Source organism: Microtus oregoni, unplaced genomic scaffold (genome assembly GCF_018167655.1).
Source record: "Microtus oregoni isolate MIOR12 unplaced genomic scaffold, Mior012 000049F_ref0000343, whole genome shotgun sequence".
Lineage (NCBI taxonomy): Eukaryota > Metazoa > Chordata > Mammalia > Rodentia > Cricetidae > Microtus > Microtus oregoni.
The window spans coordinates 6,742,953-6,764,559 of record NW_024543223.1 but is presented as its reverse complement, the minus strand read 5'-3'; the positions used below and the strand labels follow the sequence as shown (position 1 = coordinate 6,764,559).

General features: G+C 50.5%; 1 protein-coding gene across 2 annotated transcripts in view; it reads right to left on the bottom strand.

The window, feature by feature from the left end:
- Ppp2r2c (protein phosphatase 2 regulatory subunit Bgamma) overlaps positions 1-21,607 on the bottom strand; it is an 86,797-nt gene that overhangs the window by 10,198 nt on the left and 54,992 nt on the right. For both annotated transcript variants that reach the window (XM_041636410.1, XM_041636411.1), the window contains exons 2-6: positions 19,272-19,369; positions 16,755-16,920; positions 14,484-14,596; positions 12,050-12,227; positions 4,603-4,767 (exon numbers count right to left, since the gene is read on the bottom strand). In XM_041636410.1, coding sequence (XP_041492344.1) covers positions 4,603-4,767; positions 12,050-12,227; positions 14,484-14,596; positions 16,755-16,920; positions 19,272-19,369 — 720 coding nt within the window. The remainder of the gene's footprint in view (positions 1-4,602; positions 4,768-12,049; positions 12,228-14,483; positions 14,597-16,754; positions 16,921-19,271; positions 19,370-21,607) is intronic.

Below are 21,607 nucleotides of genomic sequence, written 5' to 3'. Positions count from 1 at the left end.
CCCTGGCTTTTGAACATAAGAGTGGGAGGCAGAGAATCAGCCAAAGCTCCAGACTTCTTACACAAATACAGCTGGAATGATGGTCATGCTAATTAAGAACGACGTGTGCCTGGCCACTGGGAATCAGCTGCTCAACTTCTTATGAACACTGAGAACAAACACTATGGATGAGACACACAGTTTAGGGACAGTTGCCCTTGTAGCAGCATCAAAGTGTAAATTGTTGTTGCAAAGGGCATGGTTTGGTGTCAGAGTGTTTTCTAGCATGCTCTTGGCTTGGGTTCCATCCACTCTGGGGTCGGGAGGCAAGCAGGTGAAGATTGAGTCTGGATTCTGGATTCTGGATTCTACATTCTACACAGGTGACTTAGAGGGTGAGGAAAAAATTCCATAAAAATGTAAAATACAGAATTAACTGGAAAAGAACACCTGTATGAGCCTGGTCTACAAGACCTAGTTCTAGGAAAGGCTCCACGGCTACAGAGAAACCCTGTTTTGAAAAACCAAAACAAACAAAAAACCCCAAAACAAACAACAAAAAACCTGTATGAGCTGAGAAGTAGTGGCATATGCCTTTAATCCCAGAATTTAGGAGGTAGAGGCAGGCATATCTCTGTGAGTTCAGGCCAGCCTGGTCTACAGAACAAGTTCCAAAGAAACCCTAGCTTGAAAAACCAAAACCAAAACCAAACCAAACCAAAACAAAACAAAACAAAAAAAAAAAACCCTGAATAGAAAAACAAACCAAAACCCCTGTGTGAGGCACCATGTTGGCTAACACTCAGGCCTAGGCTCACCTAGTAAACAAGCACTCAGGCACTGGTGAGAACCTGGCTGGCTGGGCTGGCTTCTGGGCTATCTTAAGTTCTCCAAGGCAGGAAGATTCACCCTAACAGTGGGAGGCACCATTCCCTGAGCTTGAATCCTGAGCAGCCACAGACACCTCTCTGCGTCCTGACTATGGATGCAATGTGGGCAGCCCCCTCAGGCTGCTGCTGCCAGGCTTTCCTCGCCACCACAGACTGCAGCCCTGACCTGTGAGCCAACATGAAACCTTCTCCCGCAAACGGGTGCTTTAACCACAGCAACAGGAACATAACTAATCCAAAAAGCTGGCGCCAGGGAGCCAGGCTGTTGCTGTGATGAACCTGACCTCTCTGCCCTTAGGCCTCTAGAGATGTAAAGGAGGAATGTGGAAGAGCTTGGAGGTTTGGGCTGGAAAAGCCCTTCAATGCTGTAAGCAGAGCTTAAGCTATTCTAGTGAGAGCTCAAAAGACAAGAACTCTAAGATAAATTTGGACGGTGGAGGCCCCGGCTCATGAAGTTACAAAGGGAACAAGGGCTCCATCAGGGGGTGGGCTGGGGGACATCCATGTAGATTTGGCAAAGAATCTGGCTTCATATGTAAATGTCTGTTGGGAGCTGCAGACCCTCAGACCCTGAACTTTCTATGACCCCTTGCCTGCAGGAGTAAACAATTTACTTTTCTGTGCTTGCAGCTGCTCTGAACACGGAACCCTCATGAGTTCCTGATAACAAGGAAGTGGTTTCTGGTGGGCTTGCAGTGGGAAATCCAGAGAGCTAAGGCGTGGCCACTGATTAAGGAGAGCACTATATAATGCCTTGGAACATCATAAAATTGGCATTGTTGCCTCAAGAGTGACCCGTGTCTCTGTGTGCTCTTTATTCCCCAGACCCTTGCCCGACCACAGTTCCTGGTGGTGCAGGCACCACAAAGGTCAAAGTTTAAAGGTCATAAACTAATTTGTTTGGTGGAGGACATTCCAAGACAGAGAAGCATTTAAGCTTGGCATGATTGTTTACTGCATTTATATAGGTCCACAATTTTTTTTTAAAAAAAAACTAACAATTTGAGCATAAAGATATTTTTAAATGTATAGTTTGTCAAGAAGAAAGAGTCCAAGGAAGCTAAAAGGTGCATCTGAGGCAGGAGCTGAAAGGTGACTAAGGACTGCTACAGAGACTGCCCCAGCTTTAGACTGGGAAAATAGAAAAATATGCCCTGAGGGCTCAAAGTCAAGAAAATTCAAAGTGTCTGAAAGGAGAGTGCAGCTGGAGGGGTTCCCTGCTCACTGCCAAGAGACCTTCCCCCTCTCCCAAAAGGATCAGCCTACAGAATCTGATACAGCTGTAGTCCAAGGAGGCCAGGCTACAGCTCACACAGGCAGCAGAACTTGGCAGCATCATCCACCAGGTACTGGTTTTGTAGGCATGAAATATTTGAGAGGGAGGTGGTTATGGAAGCTGGTGCCAAGATTCCAGAAAACCACTGAAGGCAGACTGTGAGGTAGCATAATATCACTTGCAGGGGGCCCCTGCAGGTCACTGTGTAAGCTCAAACGATAAAGACAATGTTGCAATGGAGATCCAAGGATGCTGGAGGTGCCAGGACCATGGGGCATCCACCAAGGAAAGCTATAGTCACGGAGTAGGCCTGTCCTGAGAAAGAGGCTATGTGTACTGTGGGCAACAGATGAACAGTTATGGCTACTTAAGCTTTTTGCTTCCCTGTTGAGTCCATCAAGGGTCCCAGATACTAGGCATGGAGTGGACAGATTTGATATTTACCCTGATAGTTTGGTCTTCTAAGAGATATCCTAGCTTCCAAGGGATAGTTAGCTATCCACTCTTCCCCTCATTTCACTATGTCATTGTATGTTGGGAGCACTGGCTTATTTTTTATTTTACAGGTTCACAATTAAGAGGTTTCCTTGCATCTTAGATAAGACTTGGGCTTTAGACTTTTAAATGATGGTGGAATGTTAAAAAGACTATGGGGACTTTTGAAGTTGGACTGAACATAGCTTGTATTATGAGATGGTTATGAGCCTATGGAGATGAGAGGTTTTTTTTTTTTTTTAAAAGAATGGCTTAGAAGTAATGTGTTGGGGTGTCGAGGTAGCGAGAGGTACAGTTATGATAGCAAATACTGACTGTCAATTGTCAGGACCTAGAATCACCCAGGGGATAACCCTCTAGGCATACCTGTGAGGGATTATATGATAAAGTTAATAGCAATGTGAAGCCCCATCCTAAAAGTGGGTGGCACCATTCCCCAGGCTTCAGTCCTGGACTGCATAAAAAGGAGAAAGTTATCTGAACACCCGACATTTATCTCTCTGTTTCTTTTTTTTCTTTTCTTTTTTTTTTTTTTTCAGTTTGGATGCTCATCTCTCTGTTTCTTGACTGCAGATGCAATTTGCCTAGCCACCTCATGTTTCCACTGCCATGACTTCCCCAGTGTCAGGTCCCAAAGAAATCCAGGACAAAGGCGTAGCTATTAGCATATGAAAGAGAGTCCTGGCTGCCAGGCTCCCTCAGTACCTTAGGCTCTCCTCTGCTCTTCTCACTCCAGCCCCGTCCTAAACCTCTCCAGTCCAGGGACTTTGTTTCCCTTTTCCTAGCTTTTCTTTCCTATATAACCCCGCCATTTTGGTCATGTATGCTCTTCCCACTTCTCCTCTCACAGCCCAGTTCAGTCTGGATTCTTCCAGATGCCTTGAGCTATACTCTCCTACATATATACAGTAAAAACCTTCTTCTCAACCATAGCTTGGAGCAGTCATGTCCTCATTTTCATTGACCCACCATAATGAACAGTAGCATCAGATTGTGAGCCAGGAGAAACCTCCTCTGCCTTATTGCTTTTCTAGGGTATTTTACCGTGGCAACAGGAAAAGGAGCAAAGATAACCACTAACCCAAGAGAGAAATTGAGCTCAGTGGCAATAACAAACAAAACCACGAGGCTAGAGAGAGGGCTCGGTGGTTGTGTATTACTGCACTGCCAGATGATCCCAGGTTGGTTCCCAGCACTCGCACCAACTGCTTGCAAGGCCAGCTCCAAGAAATGATGCCCTCTTCTGGTCTCTGTGGACAAAGCACTGCGTGCACACACCTAACCCACAGATAGACATATGATTAAAGGAAATATAATAAGCCCTTGTGTTAAAAGAAAAAAAAAACATATCTCTCCCTCAAAAAGATATCTGACAGATGTACACATGACCCATACAAGACCCTGGGGGACGGTTGTACGATGCCAACCTCACAGAAAGGGAAGAGAGAGAGATGAGAGCAAGGAAAGAGATATCTTGATTGAGGGAGCCATTGTGGGGCAGCACGAAACCTGTCTAGAGAAATTCCCAGGAATCCACAAGGATGACCCCAGCTAAGACCCTAAGCAATAGAGGAGAGGGTGCCCAACTGGCCTTGCCCTGTGGTGCTGTAGGAAATCTTACTGTGTCTTTGCAACACTGTAGTTAGACGGATGGGGCCTCAGTTTCCTCTTTGGTTTCAGTAGATCCCTTGGAGTAAAATGACCATCACCTGAGACAGGTAGAGTGTGGCAGACTTTGCCAGAGGTTTCAGAAATGACTCTTGCTGTTTTCACCTCTATCCTAGGCCTTGCAGACGCTCCCTGGTGAGGGTGAACATTATACATCCTGCCTCCAAGGAGCTCTCAGTGTGCTTCAGGGAGGGAGCTGATGGCCTGAACAACCCCCCAACCCATGCTGGTGCACCCACTTGTCAGTCCCAATATACCTAGTCCCTACCCACCCACTCCAGTGCAGAAACTTACGCTTAGAGTGCTTGTCGCACAGGGCAGCTGCCCGCATATCACAGAGCCGCAGGGAACCCTTGCTGCTGCTGTAGACAAAGAGGTTGCAATGGTGGGGATGGAACTCGGATGCTGTGATCACCTCCGTGAGGTCTTCCATGTTGGCTGGCTTGATGTCGACGATATCTGGGTTGGCGAGGTCAAGGGCAACAGTGAGGGCACTTTTGCTCTCTCCCTCCATAAGGCCCAGGGCAAGCCCAATCTGGTTTTTAAGACCCCCTACCCCAGCAACCAACACACCAGTCCCTGGTCCTCCAAGCCACACGTACTCACGTAGAAGACTGCTGCCCAGTGCCCCTTCCCAATACCTGCCCACTGGCCCTGCAAAGCTGAACTCAATACCCTCTCAGAGAAGAGTGACTGCCCAGCCCTGCAGTCACCATGGCCCTCTCCTGACAGCCCACCTTCCTCTCTCAGCAACCAAAGAGAAGGGGTGCTGAGTGTGCGCTGTCACGGTGAGCTGTCCCCCACAGGCTTGTCCCCCACCAGATGATTGCCCTCCAGTCGCTGCTGCTTGGGGAGGGTCACTAGGGGCAGGCCTTTGAAGATAACACCTACCCCTGGTTCCTGCCTTACTCTCCATCTCCTGGGCCACCCTAATATAAGCAGTCTCTGGCACATACTCCCACGGTCATGGATTATGCTCCTCCACCGTGCCGTCCCTGCTCAGGTCAAAATGTGAACCAAAACCAACCCTTTCCTTCCATCAGGGGCTGTGGTCATGGAGACTCAGCAGGTGATGAACAGACACACCCACTACATTCTGGACCATGGGCATTTTTAGTGAGTAATTTCACATCACTGCCCCTCTGAACTGTGTCTGGACCATGTGCATAGGTTTGTTGCCCCAGCAGCTACTCTCCTTGTACCCACAGTATCAAGACTTTCCAGTGGAAAAATGTTCTCTGATCTCAGCCAGTCCCACATGGCTCTGACCTATGCTTTGGAGACTCCAGAACTTGGAATACAGGGATGCTGGGATATGGGTTCTTTGGGGTTGGGTGGAAACAGAGGAGAGGATTCTGGGGCCTGGAGTCACACCCCAGTCTCTGCCTGCAGGGCAAAAGAGCATTCCACAGTATTCAGGCTGTGGGCATTTAGCTGGCTACATGATCGTGGAGCCTAAGATTGGCCAGTACCTGTTGGGCATCAAAGTGGCCTATAGGTGTCCAGCTAAGTGCATGGCTCTAGGACTCAAGGACTGGCCAGTGCCACTGCCTGGCTGCTGTCATGTGCCACTGGGATGGACGTTAATACGTACTGAGGGTCTGTGCATTACTTCACTCTCTCATGGCTTCAACAAAACACCTGGCAAGAGCAGCTTGCAAGAGAAACATGCAGAGAACGCTGATATCACAGGCACAACAAACAACAGTTAATAAACTGGACCTCATGAGACTGAAAGGCTCCTGCAAGGCAAAGGACAGCATCAATAGACAAGATGGCAGCCTACACACTGGGAAAGGATCTTCACCAACTCCACATCTGACAGAAGGCTAATATCCAAAAGATATAAAGAACTCAAGAAACTAGACAGCAACAAACCAAACAACCCAGTTAAAAAATGGGGTGCAGAACTAAACAGAGAATTCTCAATAGAGGAACCTAAAATGGCTGAGAAACACTTAAATGGTCAACATCCCTAGCCACCAGGGAAATGCAAATCAAAACTACTTTGAGATTCCATCTTACACCTGTCAGAATGGCTAAGATCAATAACACGAGTGACAGCTTATGTTAGTGAGGATTTGAGCAAAAAAAAAAAAAGTGCAAACTTGTATAACCACCATGAAAATCAATACAGCAATTCCTCAGAAAATTGGGAATTGATCTACCTCAAGAGCCAGCTATACCACTCTTGGGCATACACCCAAAGGATGCTCCATCCTATCAAGAGTATTCTCATCACTTTAAAAAAATGGCATGAGCCAGGCGGTGGTGGCGCACGCCTTTAATCCCAGCACTCGGGAGGCAGAGGCAGGCGGATCTCTGTGAGTTTGAGGCCAGCCTGGTCTACAGAGCTAGTTCCAGAACAGGAACCAAAAGCTACGGATAAACGCTGTCTTGAAAATTAAAAAAATGACAGGAAATTTGCAGGGAATTGGATAGAACTAGAAAAAAATCATGATGAGTGAGGTCACCCACACCTAGAAAGACAAACATGATAAGTACTCACTTTTAGGTGGATATTAACTGTTAAGTAACTGATAATCATGCCACAATCCATAGACCCAGAGAGGCTAAGTAACAAGGAGAGCTCAAGGAGGGAAGGGACAAATCTTCCTGGGAAGTGGAATAGATTCACAGGTGGACTGGGGGCAGTTGGGGATGGGAATAGGAGGGATCAGGTTGGGGGAGGGATGGAGGAAGAGAGTACTGGGAGAGATGACAGGAATTGGGGGGCACTTGGGGCTCAATGTGGAAACCTAGTGCAGTGGGAATTTGCTGGAATCTACAAGGGTGACCCTCGTGAGGACCCCTAGTAATAGAGATCACGGAGCCTGAACCACCCACCTCTGCAACCAGGCAAGGCTTCCAGGGGTAGGACTGGGACACCAACCCAGGCACAAAACCTTCGACCTACAATCTGCCTTGTCTGTAAGATCTGCTGGGGCAATGGTGGTATAGAATTTGTGGGAGTGACCAACCAACCAATGGACGATCTAATTTAAGGCCCACACCACAAGAGAGAGCCCATGCCCAACACTGCCTAGATGACCAGGAACTGGAGGCTAGATAGCCCAGAGACACAGGGTAGAACCAAACACAACTGACAGAAAAAAAAAATCAATGAAAAGATTCCTAAGATATTATGCTATACTCATAGATCAGTGCCTAGTCCAGCTGTCGTCAGAGACTGCCTCCAGCAGATGATGAGAGCAGACGCAAAGACCCACAATCAAGAGCGAGCCCATGCCAGAGGTCTCCATCAGGTCCCTCACCCGGAGCCCAATGAACCATGTGGAAGGAGGAATTGTGGGAGCCAGAAGGGTTGAGGATACTGAGAGAGCACAGCCCATGGAATCAACTAAGCAGGGCTCATAGGGGCTCACAGAGACTGAAGTAGCAGTCACTGAGTCTGCATGGGTCCTCGCTAGGACCTCTGCGTATGTTATAGTTGTTGGTTTGGTTTTTTTGGGGGGGACTCCTGATAGTTTTTAGGACCCCTTTCCTCTATTGGGCTGCCTGTCCAGTTTGAAGCAAGGGTTTGTAGCACTACTTCAGAGGCAGTTGTAGGCTCTGTTAATTTGAGGTCAGCCTGGTCTGCATAGCTCCAGGCTAGCCAGGGCAACAAAGTGAGACCTTGTCTCAAAAGGGGAAAGGGGGTTCTGACTTTGTCCTTTTTGCTCTTTCCAGGACCTGAGCCCAGGGAATGGTGTCACCTACATTTGAGATGGCTATTCCCCACCACCTCAACAGATGTACTCAGGGATTGGTTTCCATGGTGATCCTAAATCCAATTAAGTAGACAATCAAGATTAATCATTACAACATATCCCACTAAGTTTCACTGAATCTGCCCTAAAACAGGAGCCTGAAGGAGACATCTGACAAGGGGGTGGCTGCGGGATGAACACACAGCACAAATGCACTGTGCACACTCTCCTTGCAGGTCGTGTCAGTGGGGTCTTCCAGATACCCTCAACTAGGACCCCTCCATGTGACAGCACTCCTGGCTTCCCCTGGTGGCCTGGAGTCCAACCCAAGTGTCCATATTAGACACATAAAAAAGAAAAACTGGCACAGAGTGCTGGGGGTGGGAGACAGGCACATACCGAGTGACTCAGTGATGGGGACAGCAGCTGCCACCAGGGACTAGAAGGGATGGTAGAGGAGAGACCACCAGAGACAGCCCTGGAAGGCAGGTGAAGCTGTGGATCAGGCGAGGGACCGTCAGGCTACTGCAGAGCCAGGCTCCAGAATGACATCTGTGGTCCTTGGTCAAGGACACAGGAAACATGAGCCACATGGGCCTCTGCAGCATTGTCAGGCTGTAGGGACTTTTATAGGCTGTCCTTCATCTCCTGTCACCAAAGACACTGCCTGATCTCCTGAAGCTCAGCCTGGGTCACACTATCACTTTGGACGGGTGAGTTGCGAAAATTAGGGGCTGGGTGTCCCACGGCTTCCATTTACTGAGTCTCAGCATCCATGCTAAGCAGTGGTGGGGACTGAGGGCCACTCCTCCTTCACAGGGGAGCTCTGCTAACTGTCTACTGAGTCTGGACTGCAAGCTGGAGAATCACTGACTTGTCTAACAAAATACCAAGCGAGAAGTAGGCACACAGAGCAGAGAACCAACACCAACCCCCTTCACATGGGCATTCATGGAGACACCAGGAGAGAAGCTAGGCTGGCAACGATGAACTGGGCCTCTAGACACAGCCCTGGGTATAAAACAGCATGGAGCCCATCCCTGAAGAAAGCAGGGAGGCTGGGGTGAGCAGCGCCACACCCAGAGCCACACGTGGAGCTGTAGAGGAAGGGGCCGGCTGCCAAACACCAGGGCAGGGCAAACCTCCCAGCAGCCTCAGCATGCCAAGGGCCCTGAGGTTGTGGCTATGGCTGTGACACCAAGGTGGATGCCAAGTGCAAGCGGAGGTTTCATGGGGCTCCAGACTGCACCAGGAAAAGCATGAGGCTCACCCGCATGTCTTCCCAGGAGCCTGCTCTCAAGACCAGATGTTGTCATGGCAACCAAGTAGTGACTAGAGTGAGACAAGAGGCAGCTCTGCCAACACCCTGCAGAAGGGCCTCCTTTGTGGAGCGCCCCCAAGGCCTTCTGCACATAGAAGTGGTCTAAAAATAGAATCGGTTTTTCTCTCCAAATTTTCTTCAGCAGATGACCTGGCTGCAAACAAGAGCTGAGGGCATTCAAGACACAGCCTGTCAAATCCAGACCCAGGTCCTGGCTGCCAAGGCTCAATGCCAAAGGTGAGTGCGTCAAGCCTCAGGCACCTGGCTCTCAGAATTTTGGAAGCTAGAAGTTCACTGCTAAGGTAAGGACAGGGAATAAGTCCCCCAAGGCCCTATTGCTGGCATTTCCAGGGGTCACCTGCTCTGTTCCCTGTGTCCTTACCCCTGCTGGTGTGAGGTGTCAGCATCTCCATCACCTCTTCAGCTAAGGCCACCAGCTACACTGGACCCCTAGAGCTTGATTATAAACTAACAACCCCTGAACACACTGATGGCGGATCAGCGTCATCTTAGGATTCTGGACAGGGCTTCAGACAAAAATGAGGGCCACAGTGTGACATCAGCAGCATCGTAAGTCCCTGTGCAGAATAGCTCTCTGACTTACCAAGGATCACCAGCAACCACTGAGGAGCACAGAGCAGCCTCAGAAGCCGAAGGAACCCCTGCAAGCTTGACAAGAGCAAGAAAGAAAGGGATGCAAGACTCTGATCTAGCCCCAGCCCAGCTCCCTGCACTCGGTATGGCCTCTACCCTGACCTCAGCTTCCTCCTCAGGATGAATGAGCAAGAATCCTCCAGATGACCCCTGCTCAGAGGGTATCTCATAAGCTCAGAGCCAAACCAGCTCAGCATGAGGTCACACATCTTCTGGCCCCGTCCATGCCGGAAGTGAGACATCTCCAATGACTCAGCTGCCATCAGATCTGTGAAAACACCTGCAGCCCAGAGTCCAGACCCTTTTCTGCTAAGGGAGGCTCACCAGAGCTCTGCCCCAGGTGTCTGAATCTCAACCCTCTGTGGCCTGGCATCAGTAGCCACAGGGAGGCAGCATGGTTCCCCAGTGAACCTGTCAGTCAGAGAGGAGGCTGCTTTAAATACTAGTTTTCCCTAAGCTACCTCTGGGTCTTTAGCACATGACACATACCCCTTCCTCCAGAGAACAAGCCAGGCATCTCTTGTCACTGGCTTACCAGGCACTTTCAAAATGGAGCCACACACAAGTTGGATACAGTTCCACAACAATCACATTAGTTCCCTAGTTCCCACAGGGCCACCAGTCCACTGACTGCTCCCTGTTCACTCGAGTTCCCACAGGGCCCACCAGTCCACTGACTGCTCCCTTTCCACTCGAGTTCCCACAGGGCCCACCAGTCCACTGACTGCTCCCTGTCCACTCGAGTTCCCACAGGGCCCACCAGTCCACTGACTGCTCCTGTCCACTCGAGTTCCCACAGGCCCACCAGTCCACTGACTGCTCCCTTCCACTCGAGTTCCCACAGGCCCACCAGTCCACTGACAAGCTCCCCTTCCACTCCCTCTCAGCAGCCCAGGTTCTCTGGTCAATAATCCCATTCACTTTCACACACGCCATCTGCTCCAGGCCCACGGATTCACATGGCAAAGGCCCCCCTGGTTTCCTCTCTTCCAACCTGCTGCCTATGACCCACGGCATATGCTGGTCTGTGTCCAAGACCCCAGTACTGGTCACGAAAGACTCCTGCAGGTCAGGGCCTTGCATACCCAGTGCCAGTTTCAAGCATGTCACTGGGTATTTGATAAACACCTGCAGGTGAGTGCTGTGCTCTTCAGCAAGGGTGAGCATAATTCCTGTATTCTGTAGAAAGGAAGCCAGTGACAAAGAGACAGGTCTCAGTGCTGGAGTCACTAACACTTTCCTCATTCATGACTAACTTGTTCTAATGTCCTGTGGCCACACAGGTTCAAAGACAGTTACAACTCAGCCCAAAACGATGAAGTCAACATTTTTTACTGTCTCCATTTTATAGCAGCTATGGCCTTCCTTGCCCCTCACTCTCTCCCAGGAGATACTTGTCATCTATGAGCTCAGGCTCTATGACTCAGGTCCCTTACTGGACAGGTCTGGTGACAGTGTCTGCCTCACTGAGTGAAAGGCCAGCACGTAAACCTTCGCTTAGCATGGCTGTCATTAATAGTCCCCACAACAGTGACAAGGTAGCAACCTGCCCTTCCTGGACTGGCCCTGACCTTCCCCAGCTTGGTGCAGCCTGTAGGTGGCCCTCTCCTTAGCAGGCCGCAGGAGGGGCAGTGCTCAGACCTTAGCTTGTTCTGACACCAGGACCCCATTTCTGCCTGGCTTCAGACACCCAAGTCTCTGATACCCCAGTTGTCACTCTACATCCAGGGTGACACACACTGGACCAACACAAGGGAATGCAACCTCTAGGTAGCTGTCCTGGGGGGTCAGCCTCCTCTCCTCAAGGGCATGGTGTCTCTAGCTCTCTTGCTCCTCCATGGTTCTTATGGGAGGACCACTGCTACCCTAAGGAGGCATGGGGTGTGATGGAGCCTTCACAGAAGCCATGTGCTTTAAGTGTTCATAAACAGACACCTTGTGATCCCACACCTTGCCTCCTTTACACTCTAGGTGGGACAGTTCTTCAGTGAGGAAGTCGCCAAGCCTGAAGCCCCAGAAGTCAGTATGCTTATAAACCAGGTCAAGCCAAGGATACTAAAGCTCCTATCAGTGATGGCCAGGTGCCAGAGGTTGATGCGCAGGTCATCCGCCGACATGTATGTCTCACAGTCGCTGTTGACTGAGATGGAGTTGATATGGTAAGTGTGGCCATTGGCAAAGATCCTCCTTGGGCTCACCTCCACCATCAGGTCCATGGGCTTCAGCACAGGCACCTGCAGAGCAGAGGCAGGCAGAGTCATGTGGGACAAGTGTCGGGAGACACATAATCTTTTTTCTTTCAAGGCAGGGTTTCTCTATGTAGCCCTGCCTGTTCTGGAACTCGTTCTGTAGATCAGGGTGGCCTTGAACTCATAGAGATCCTCCTGCTTCTGCCTCTCGAGTGCTGGGATTAAAGGTGTGTGCCACCACTGCCTGGCAGAGGACTCACGATCTTCACGGGAGACTGGATCACTCATTCGGGAGCCGGGTGCGAAATAAACAGTCATGGTGTGAGATAAGTGATCACACATGGCAAATGGCCTTCACCTGCCCGGCTCATGCAGCATGTTCTATCTATATAGCTGTTCAACTGTGAGGTTTTCAAAGTTTCCTGGCCTGTACAAGGGGTTCAGGTGGTAAACCTGACCCACCTCATATGAACTGAAGTGCCTAGCAAGTGTGCACACACATGCATACACGGACTCTCTCTCCTTCTCTCTCTCTCTCTCTCTCCTTCTCTCTCTTTCTCTCTCTCTCTCTCTCTCTCTCTCCTCTTCTCTTTCTCATTCCTTTTATATTTTATGTGTATGAGCATGTTGAGTGCATGTATGCATATACACTATGTGTGTGCCTGGTACCCAGGGAGGTCAGAAGAGGGCATCGAATCCCTTAGGACAAGAGTTATAGAGAGCTGTAACCTATAAGCTGCCATGTAGGTGCTGGGAGCCAACCCAGGTCCTCTGCAAGAAGAGCAAGTGCTCTTAACCACTGAGCAATCACTCCAGCCCTCAGAACTTTCTTGCGAGTTCCACATTCTGCTGAAGGATGCAAGCTCTAATGCCTTTTAATTAAGCAGGACAAACGTCTACTTTGGTACAACTCTACAGCGTCACCTTCTGGACTTCACTGCACCAAAGATCTAGCCTAACTCCCTCCCCACAATAATAGCCCAGGGCTTGGGAGCACTGAGCTCAATTTAGTAACTATAGGAGAAGTGTGGCTATCCACTGGGCCTCCGTTTCTCCTTTCTGTGTGGGCATTTTCTGACTTGCTATCCCCCTCAACTGCAGGTGAAGAGCCCGTCACAGACAAAGCCCACCACACCAGGCCAGTAAGGAAGTAGCCAGGGTGTATGCTGTATAGTGGATTAAAATTTTTCATCTTGGGGAGAATTCTGAAGACATAGGATGTAAAAGGGAAGTGAAACAACAGGCTATTTTAGGACAGGATGCTTACAAGGAGGTGAAACAACAGGATGTTCTAAGTTCTCGACCTGGGTCGACACCCCTCTGTGGGGGTCAAATGGCCCTCTCACAGGGATCACCTCAGATCTCCTGTATATCATGTATTTACATTATGATTCATAACAGTTGTGAATTACAAAATCACAGTTATGAAGTAGCAACAAAAATTAGTTTATGGTTGGAGGTCACTACAACGTAAGGAACTGTACTAAAGGTCACAGTGTGGGGAAAGTTGAGAACTCCTGATCTAAGGGGAGGCGAAACACTTCCATCCTGCAGGAAAGCTCCTTCTGGACAGTAGATAAACAACCCATGATAGCTTCAGGAAGTCCCTGAAACTGACCAGGTTCGCCAAGTCCCTCCCTTTCCAGGAGCATATAAACAGGAAAGCCTGCCAAGAGTCACTCTCCAACGAGCTGAGCTGCTCGGCCCAGAAAAGGCTTGGGCTGGCAGCCTGAAGAAACTCAGACCAGCCGAGTCACCTGGAAAGGGCACCTGTCGAGCTGCCTGCAGGATGTGCAGTGTGCTCCAGGTTCCCAGCTTTGTGAGCTGTCACCATGCTGGGGTAGACTTTGCTGAGGTATCTGTTTATCACTCATTTCTGCTCCTGGAAGTAATCCCAATAAAACTCATTGATACGGTTAGGTGTGGGGGCACATGCCTTCAACCCCAACACTCGGGAGACAGAGGCGGGAGGATCTACTTGAGTTTGGGACCAGTCTTGTTCATAAAGAGAGCTCCAGGACAGTCAGAGCTGTTACACAGAGAAGCCCTGTCTCAAAAAGCAAAACAAACAAACAAAACCAATAATAATAATAATAATAATCTCATTGGTACACCATGGTGGACTTGGTAATATCTGTACTTTGGTCTGTCTTTGGTTCGCCATCTAGGATATGTAGATGTTCATTCATCACCCCAGGAATAACATCACAACAGTATGGCTCTGGCCCTGGCACCGAGAGTCCTAAACATCTCATGGCTTAGGAGGACATAAATGCCAAACATTCTGTTCATGAAGCTCACCTGCAGCGATGTCACCGTGGACAGGTCTTTTAATTTCCCCTCCTCATCCTTCAGGTTGTAGCCCTCGGGCCTCTTGTCTCGTTCGGTGATCTTCCATAATTTAATCGTTTTATCTTTAAGAATAAAACAGGAAGAATAAGGCACCCTGTCACAGCCAGGTCAGCCCAGCCCAGGTCTGTCACAGCCAGAGGGACAGTGACATGTATGTACCTCAGGAGTCACCCAACAGCCCTGTTCTCACACAGCCAGGTTCTCCCTCCCAATGCCTTACACAGAATACCTCTACACGTGAAGACTCTATCCTCAGCCCATCTTTCTGAGTACCTGGCAGGGATGTTGCTAGGTCAAAGGGCATGATCCTTGCAAGGATCACTACTGACCTCTACATTGAGTCTGTACCACTGTGTCTTCCTGAGAAGAGGGTGGCCTACCTGCCATTGCTAGCTCAGTGGTACCTGCCACCCGGAAGCCAGTTCCAGGGGCTTCTCTTCTCTGCACTCCTCTCTTGCACCTCACAGGAGGAAGGACAGGTGATGGTAACCTTATGGCTCACCTTGGCTGTACCAGACACCATCCAAAATACATTGTTGGTAAGAATAATGGGTTAATATAAGTTATAAGAGCTAACAAGAAGCCTGAGCTAATGGGCCAAGCAGTGTTTTAATGAATACAGTTTCTGTGTGATTATTTAGGGGCTAAGCTAGCTGGGAGGCCAGGGCTACAAGCAAGCTACACATTGTCTCTTGCTAGGAAGGGTCTTTCAGATGCAATTAAAATCTAAATCCAGCGAGCAGATAAGCTGCCATCAGGAGCTGGGCCTTGCATCATTGCTGAAGGCCCTGACAGAATCAAGGTGCTGCCTCTGTCAGCAGACATCCTCCAGGCTTGAGCTGTGTGCTTCTGACCTCACAATCACAGGGGCAAGTTCCTCTCCATCGTTCCCTCTCTCCTCTCTCTAGCTTCCCCCAGAGAACCCTGATAACCTCAGCAGTCAAAAGAAACAACAGTGTAAGCATGGGAAGGATTGAGAGGTTTCAGACGGGGCCTTCTATAAGGGTCTTCAGTCTTCTGTAAGGACAGGGCGGAACTGGGGTATAGAGGATCTATAAGTTTTGTGGGGCTAAGAAGTAGGTGACTCCCATGGCTGGCCTTCCTCCCAGAATGGCAGGACGTTATTTCTGAAGACATATATGCATGCATGGGCGCTCACGTGTGTGCATACACATGCGCGTGCGGGTAACCACACACACACACACAAGCTTAGTGCCATCTTTGCATGCTCCCGGTCCCACGTCACTATCCACCCACTCTCACACAGGATAAAGACCCCAGAGTACAGGTGTGCTGAGCCTGTAATCCCAGCCAGGCCTCCGGGAGGCCAGCTAGATCCTGTCCTCTCAAACCCTGACGGAGATGCACAGATAGAATGGCAAGTGTCCTGTCGAGGATGGTCCAGCAGAGGTGAGACATCAGGACAGGCTTCACGGGGACGGAGAGGGGAGGAGGAGGGAAGTCACCACGTGAGAGACTGTGGTGGGGCTAGGCAGGGGGTAAAAGCTGAGTCATTCTCGGGAAGCCATTGAAGCCCCCTCAGTAGTAAGACTTCCTCAAGGAACGCAGAGGTGATGCCATCTCGCCAGCCGCCCTCAGGCTCACACAGCATTTACTCTTCTCAGAGTCGGATGGATATCTTATCTCATAACCCCAGAAGGAGCAGTGTGCAGACCGAGGCTGATGAAGGTAAGACCACATGTCCCAGCCCACAGAGCTGGCCTGGACCCAAGTCTGCCCCACCAGACTCCTGGCCCGGGCTCATGGGCTAAGTAGGGGAAGGAAGATAGCAGGGCAAGTGTGGGAACTAGGTGGCCAGGAGGGGCTGGGAGGCCTAGACTCTATCTAGAGGTGGCAGTCACAGCTAGTATGTAGCCACAGCTTTCTGACATCACAGCAAGTCTTGAAGCAGAGGGACAAAGGCCAGCCACCTGTCTATTTTCCCCACCACTCAGGGCAGCTCCAGGCTGGGTGATTTGTGGCTCTGAATGAGAATTCAGTTTGTATCTGGTGGTCGCTGGTTTCTGGCCCTGGTCCCTGTTTCTGGAATATTCAACTTCATCTCTACCTTGAAAAAAATCCTTGACCATTGTATTTACAATGAGGGGAGACTCGTGATCAGCCAGGGAAAGCTGAAGAGAATGGCCTGGTCGTCACTAAAGCCACAGAGAAAGCAGGAAGCCTGTGTGAGGTCAGGCTGGTCCCACCGCCAGGCCTCACCATTGGTGGACAGCAGAGAGTGCGCGGCGTTCTGCTGCGGGAGCCATTTGATCTTGTTGATCTTCTCCTCGATCTCCAAGCTCTTCAGGTAGTCAAACTCGGGCTCATGACTCTGGAAGGTGCTATACACATCGTACTCACCCTGGCTGTGAGGCGCGTTCTTACTCTGCAGGGAAACCCAAAGGTGGATAAGCCACAGGAGCAGCCAGGGCGATGGAGGCAGACATGAGACGGGGCTGAATTCGCCTTGCAGTGAGGGTGCTATCCACACCACCAAAGGAATATGTTAGTGCAAGTGTACTCGTATTGCAGGTGTGTGTGTGTGTGTGTGTGTGTACACAGGGTGGGTATGTGCAGGTGTGTGTGTGTGTACACAGGGTGTGTATGTGCAGGTGTGTGTGTGTACACAGGGTGGGTATGTGCAGGTGTGTGTGTGTACACAGGGTGGGTATGTGCAGGTGTGTGTGTGTGTGTGTGTGTACACAGGGTGGGTATGTGCAGGCGTGTGTGTGTGTACACAGGGTGGATATGTGCAGGTGTGTGTGTGTGTGTGTACACAGGGTGGGTATGTGCAGGTGTGTGTGTGTGTGTACACAGGGTGGGTATGTGCAGGTGTGTGTGTGTATAGGATATGTGTACAGGCTGTATTGCAGGGGTGTGTGTTTGTGTATAGGGGGCATGCAGGCAGGTGTATCTGTGTGTATAAGGACGTAGGTGTGCATGCATGTGTGTGAACACACATACAGAGACAAGGGACAACCTTAGATGTCATCCTCGGAACACTGTCCACCTTCTTTGAGGCAGGGTTTCTCATTATCCTAGACCTCACCAATCAGACCAGCATGCCTTGGGGGGCCTGCCTGTCTCCGCCTCCCCAAAACTGGAATCACAGGCACATGTATTTTTTATGTCAGTTCTGGGGATCAAACTTAGGTCTTCATGCTTGTGAGGCTAGGGTTCACCCAATGTATCCACGACATGGCCACCATTCACCCCGATGAGACCAGATGCTAATGTCAAGGCTCTACCTACCCTCATCTGTCTGGCCCTAACCCTGCTCCCCATGATGGCATTTTGGGCTGCAGAGTTCCTGCTATGAATCTCCTTTCAGTGGAGAAACCCAAATGCTGAGTGTTAGACCTGCCATAAACACCGGGGATCACTTTTCCAGCAGACAAGTCAAGTTTCTATGACAACATGAAATCACAGCTGGGAACAAGTGAAAATGGCCAGCCAAGCCCGGCGTCAGGCTTTTCTGTTCATTTTGAAAGTGTCTATTTTTAGGTCCCCATCTCTGTCTTGCGTTAGGATCTGTTTGAAAATCCTTCCACGTCTTTTGCCTCCTCTTCCCATGAGCGCGAGTTGCGAAAATGTCAGCAGGACCAGCGAGAGGAGACAAACGGAAGGAGAAAAGCCAGAACCTCTGAGCTCATTTCTCTTTGCAGCGGGTAGCACCATGGCTGACGCTGATGTGGGACGGTAGTTCTGCCTTGCGACACCTGTGCGCATCAGGCTGTCCCTCACCTGCCCTTGCTGAGCTATTTTAAGCCCTCTGTGCTGCGCTTCTTGAGCTGTCAGAGGAAGGGTGACAGCAGCTCTCTGCCTGGAGGGGTGGCAATGCGGGGTTGCATGCGCTATGAAGCACAGGGACGGCGCTCAAGGGGACGAAGGTGGCTTCAGCTCCTCTCTCTAGCCTTGCCTCTCTTGAGCTTCTCCCTTCTCCCCTCCCTGGTTTCTCAACATTCAGTGGTGAGAGGCCCCTGGCTGGGGTGGTACATGACCAGGCAGCAAGAGCCTGGCAGGTTTCCATGGGGCTGGCTGCTGATTGGCCTGTCTGTAAATGGGTGTGCATCTGTACCCTCGGGGACCAGCAAGAAGGAGCCAAGGCAGAAACCGTATGGAAATGGACCGCTCAGCCCAGTGTCTGCATGAAGTATGTCCTCCATGAAGGGGCAAGGTTTCAGAAATGGCCTCCTGGGGGGATGGTCTCAGGTTGTTCTTGGCATATTCAGAATGCTACTGCATAGCAACCGGGGAGGACAGAGGCACAGGTGGAGACTTGCTTGAAGGGTGGAGACCTGCGCAAAACCTGACAGGGTCAGCAGAGAGCTGGATGGGGTGGGGGGGTGGGGTTGGGGTTCCCCCTCCTAACACGGGCAGGGTAGGTTCTCCTGGGGGCTCGTTGGTTTGCCTGGAACTGCAGCGTTGTCAGTGAACAGTCAACAAACTCCTGTTGAGTGGGGCGGGGTGGGGGTGGGGGCTCAGAGCATAACTTTAGGAGCTGACCCAGTCCAACTGCCAGGTCCATCCCTTTCCCCGCAGCCCCAGGGACCTTGTGACAGAGAGGAGCCAGTGAGGGACTGGATGGAACACTGGGCAAGGTGGGTCAGAAATTCTACTCAGAAAATGGTCTGCACCCTGCCACACCTACACCTGCCTGACCCCACCCTCACGCCCGCATTCTAGCCATCTGCCCGTCCTCTTCCGACCTCCCTCGTGACCCCTCCACACACGTACCTCTGGTTCCCGCTGGAAGATAACCACGCGGCCACCCTTGTCGCCTGTGGCCAGCAGTTCCCCAGTGTGGTTGAACTCGACAGTGGAGATGATGTCAGCTTGAGGAAGCAACACAGAAAGCATTTTCAGACCACCGCATTATCCCACAGAGGCACCAGTACAGGGCTCTCTGCTCTGCAGACCCCACAACCCTGGGGGCCCATGGAGCAGGCGGGAGCCCAGGCGAACAGAGCATGCTGAGGATCCCCACCCTCCTGCAGGAGTGTGTGGCTCTTCCCTACACCCTGTCCCTCACACAGCATCAGGCAGGCTTCCTCCTGTGCTCAGCAGGTAACTAGTACAAATCTGACACTTAGGCTGGGTTCCAGGCCCAGGGGACAGGACTGGGGACAGTGTGGGGCCTTGCTGAGGGCCTGGGGCCTGTTGGGTATCAGAGCACGGAGGCCACCACTCCACAGCCCTGGATGCCATCGGGGCCTTCCACAAGTCAGGCTTGTTCAGCCTTGGAAGGCAGGCAAGGGAGAGCAATTTGTCTATGGGGACAGTAGGGACCAGGGGTCAAGACACGGTGGCTTGCTTTTGTCTCTAATGGGCACCTTTGGGGAAACTAAAGTCTAGGCCTAAAGTCAAAGCCATTGCACTAGGACAGATAAGGAATGGGTGCAAAGTTGGGGACCACCATGGCTAGCAGACTGCCTACAAACTGGGGACAGAAGGTGACATTGAAAGCCACCTGGGTTTCTTGAACCAGGCCTCATGTTCACTCCTAACACCTGTGGCAGGCAAAAAAAAAAAAAAAAAAAAACAAAAGCCACTCCCCCATCAGCACAGCACAGCACAGTACCTGGTAGGGGTTGGGGTGAACTGTCTGCTCTACCTCAGAGCCTCACCTCCAGGCAGGCCTCTAGAAGGCTGAACTCAGCTTGAGACCTAGAGGCCTTCCTAATGGAGCCACCCCAGTAACTGGAGTGTCTGACCCACCTATGTGTGCAGATGTTTGATTAGAGCCCACAGCGCTCAACCCAGACTCCAGCCTCAGTATCTGGGAATGAGGGAAACACCCAGTCTATTCCCCAGACTTCTCAGGCTCTATGAAAATGGAGTGAAAACAGGCCTGAACATCTCAGGCATCCAGCCACAGGGCTAGGGCCATGCTTGGAAAGGCTAGCCCCTGGCCTGGCAGAAGGAAAGTTCTTCATTCTAGAAAAAGCTCCAGAGTTCACCAGCCCCAAACCCAAGACTGCCCTACCACCAGGCTTTACTGGAACCCCAAAATGATCTTTGTTTTTAATTTAAACATATTCCTAATATTGAAAAAAAGGAAGTATCTCTGTTTTTTAAAAAAAAAGTGTTTCCTATATATTATGAAGCACAGAATGTCCTACAACATTGACCCATATGCCCAAGCAGCAACTGTTGGCAGGGCAGGGCAGAGCCTACTTCTGTGAATGGGCTCCTGGTCATTCTTCACATTCCTGGTCTGGACTCTCTCAGTGCCAAAATCTCTGGTCCCAACTGTGGTAACAGGTCCATCTGTGACAGCCTTCCAGGGACCCCAGTGGGGCACCAGCAGGCCTCCCTGCCTATCCTACTCTTCAGATAGTCACCAGAGAGATGCCTACACCCTTGGATCTTGGCATCTTTCCTCATGCTTCATCCGTAGCAGTTCCCAAACCTGGTTTTCTTCTCTGGCTATTAGCAGTAACAACCAGCCCCTTCCTATCTCCACAGCCAGGTCTCAGCTTAGCTTCCATGACACCCACATCCCTGTGCTATTCCCTGTCTGTTGCAGAATATTTGTTTAACTGTGCAAAGATGTGTTGTTTTCATTTATGCTGTGGAATATTTGTTTAACTGTGTAAAGATGTGTTGCTGTTTTACCTTGTGTTCCTAAGACACCTGATTGGTCTAATGAAAAGCTAAATAGCCAATAGCAAGGGAGGAGGTACAGGCAGGACTCCTGGGCAGGAGGAGTAAGGAGGAGGAAGAATTTAGGCTAGGAGGTGGGGATAAAGAAAAAGAGATGCCAGGGAGATGCTGGAGACCAGGCAGACAGACACAGGGGAAGCAGGAAAGTAGGATAGAATGAAGCAAAGGTAAAAAGCACCAAGGCAAGACATAGATGAATAGAAACAGGCGAAATTAGGTTAGAAGAGCTAGCGGGACAAGCCTAAGCTAAGACCGAGCATTCATTATTAATAATAAGTCTCTGTGTCTTTATTTGCGAGCTGGTTGGTGACTCAAAGAAAATGGCAATCACACCTGTCCTTCAAAGGAGGGCCTGGGCCCCTCCTAAATGTTCACCTACCTCACTGTGCCCCACAGGCTGCAGGGAA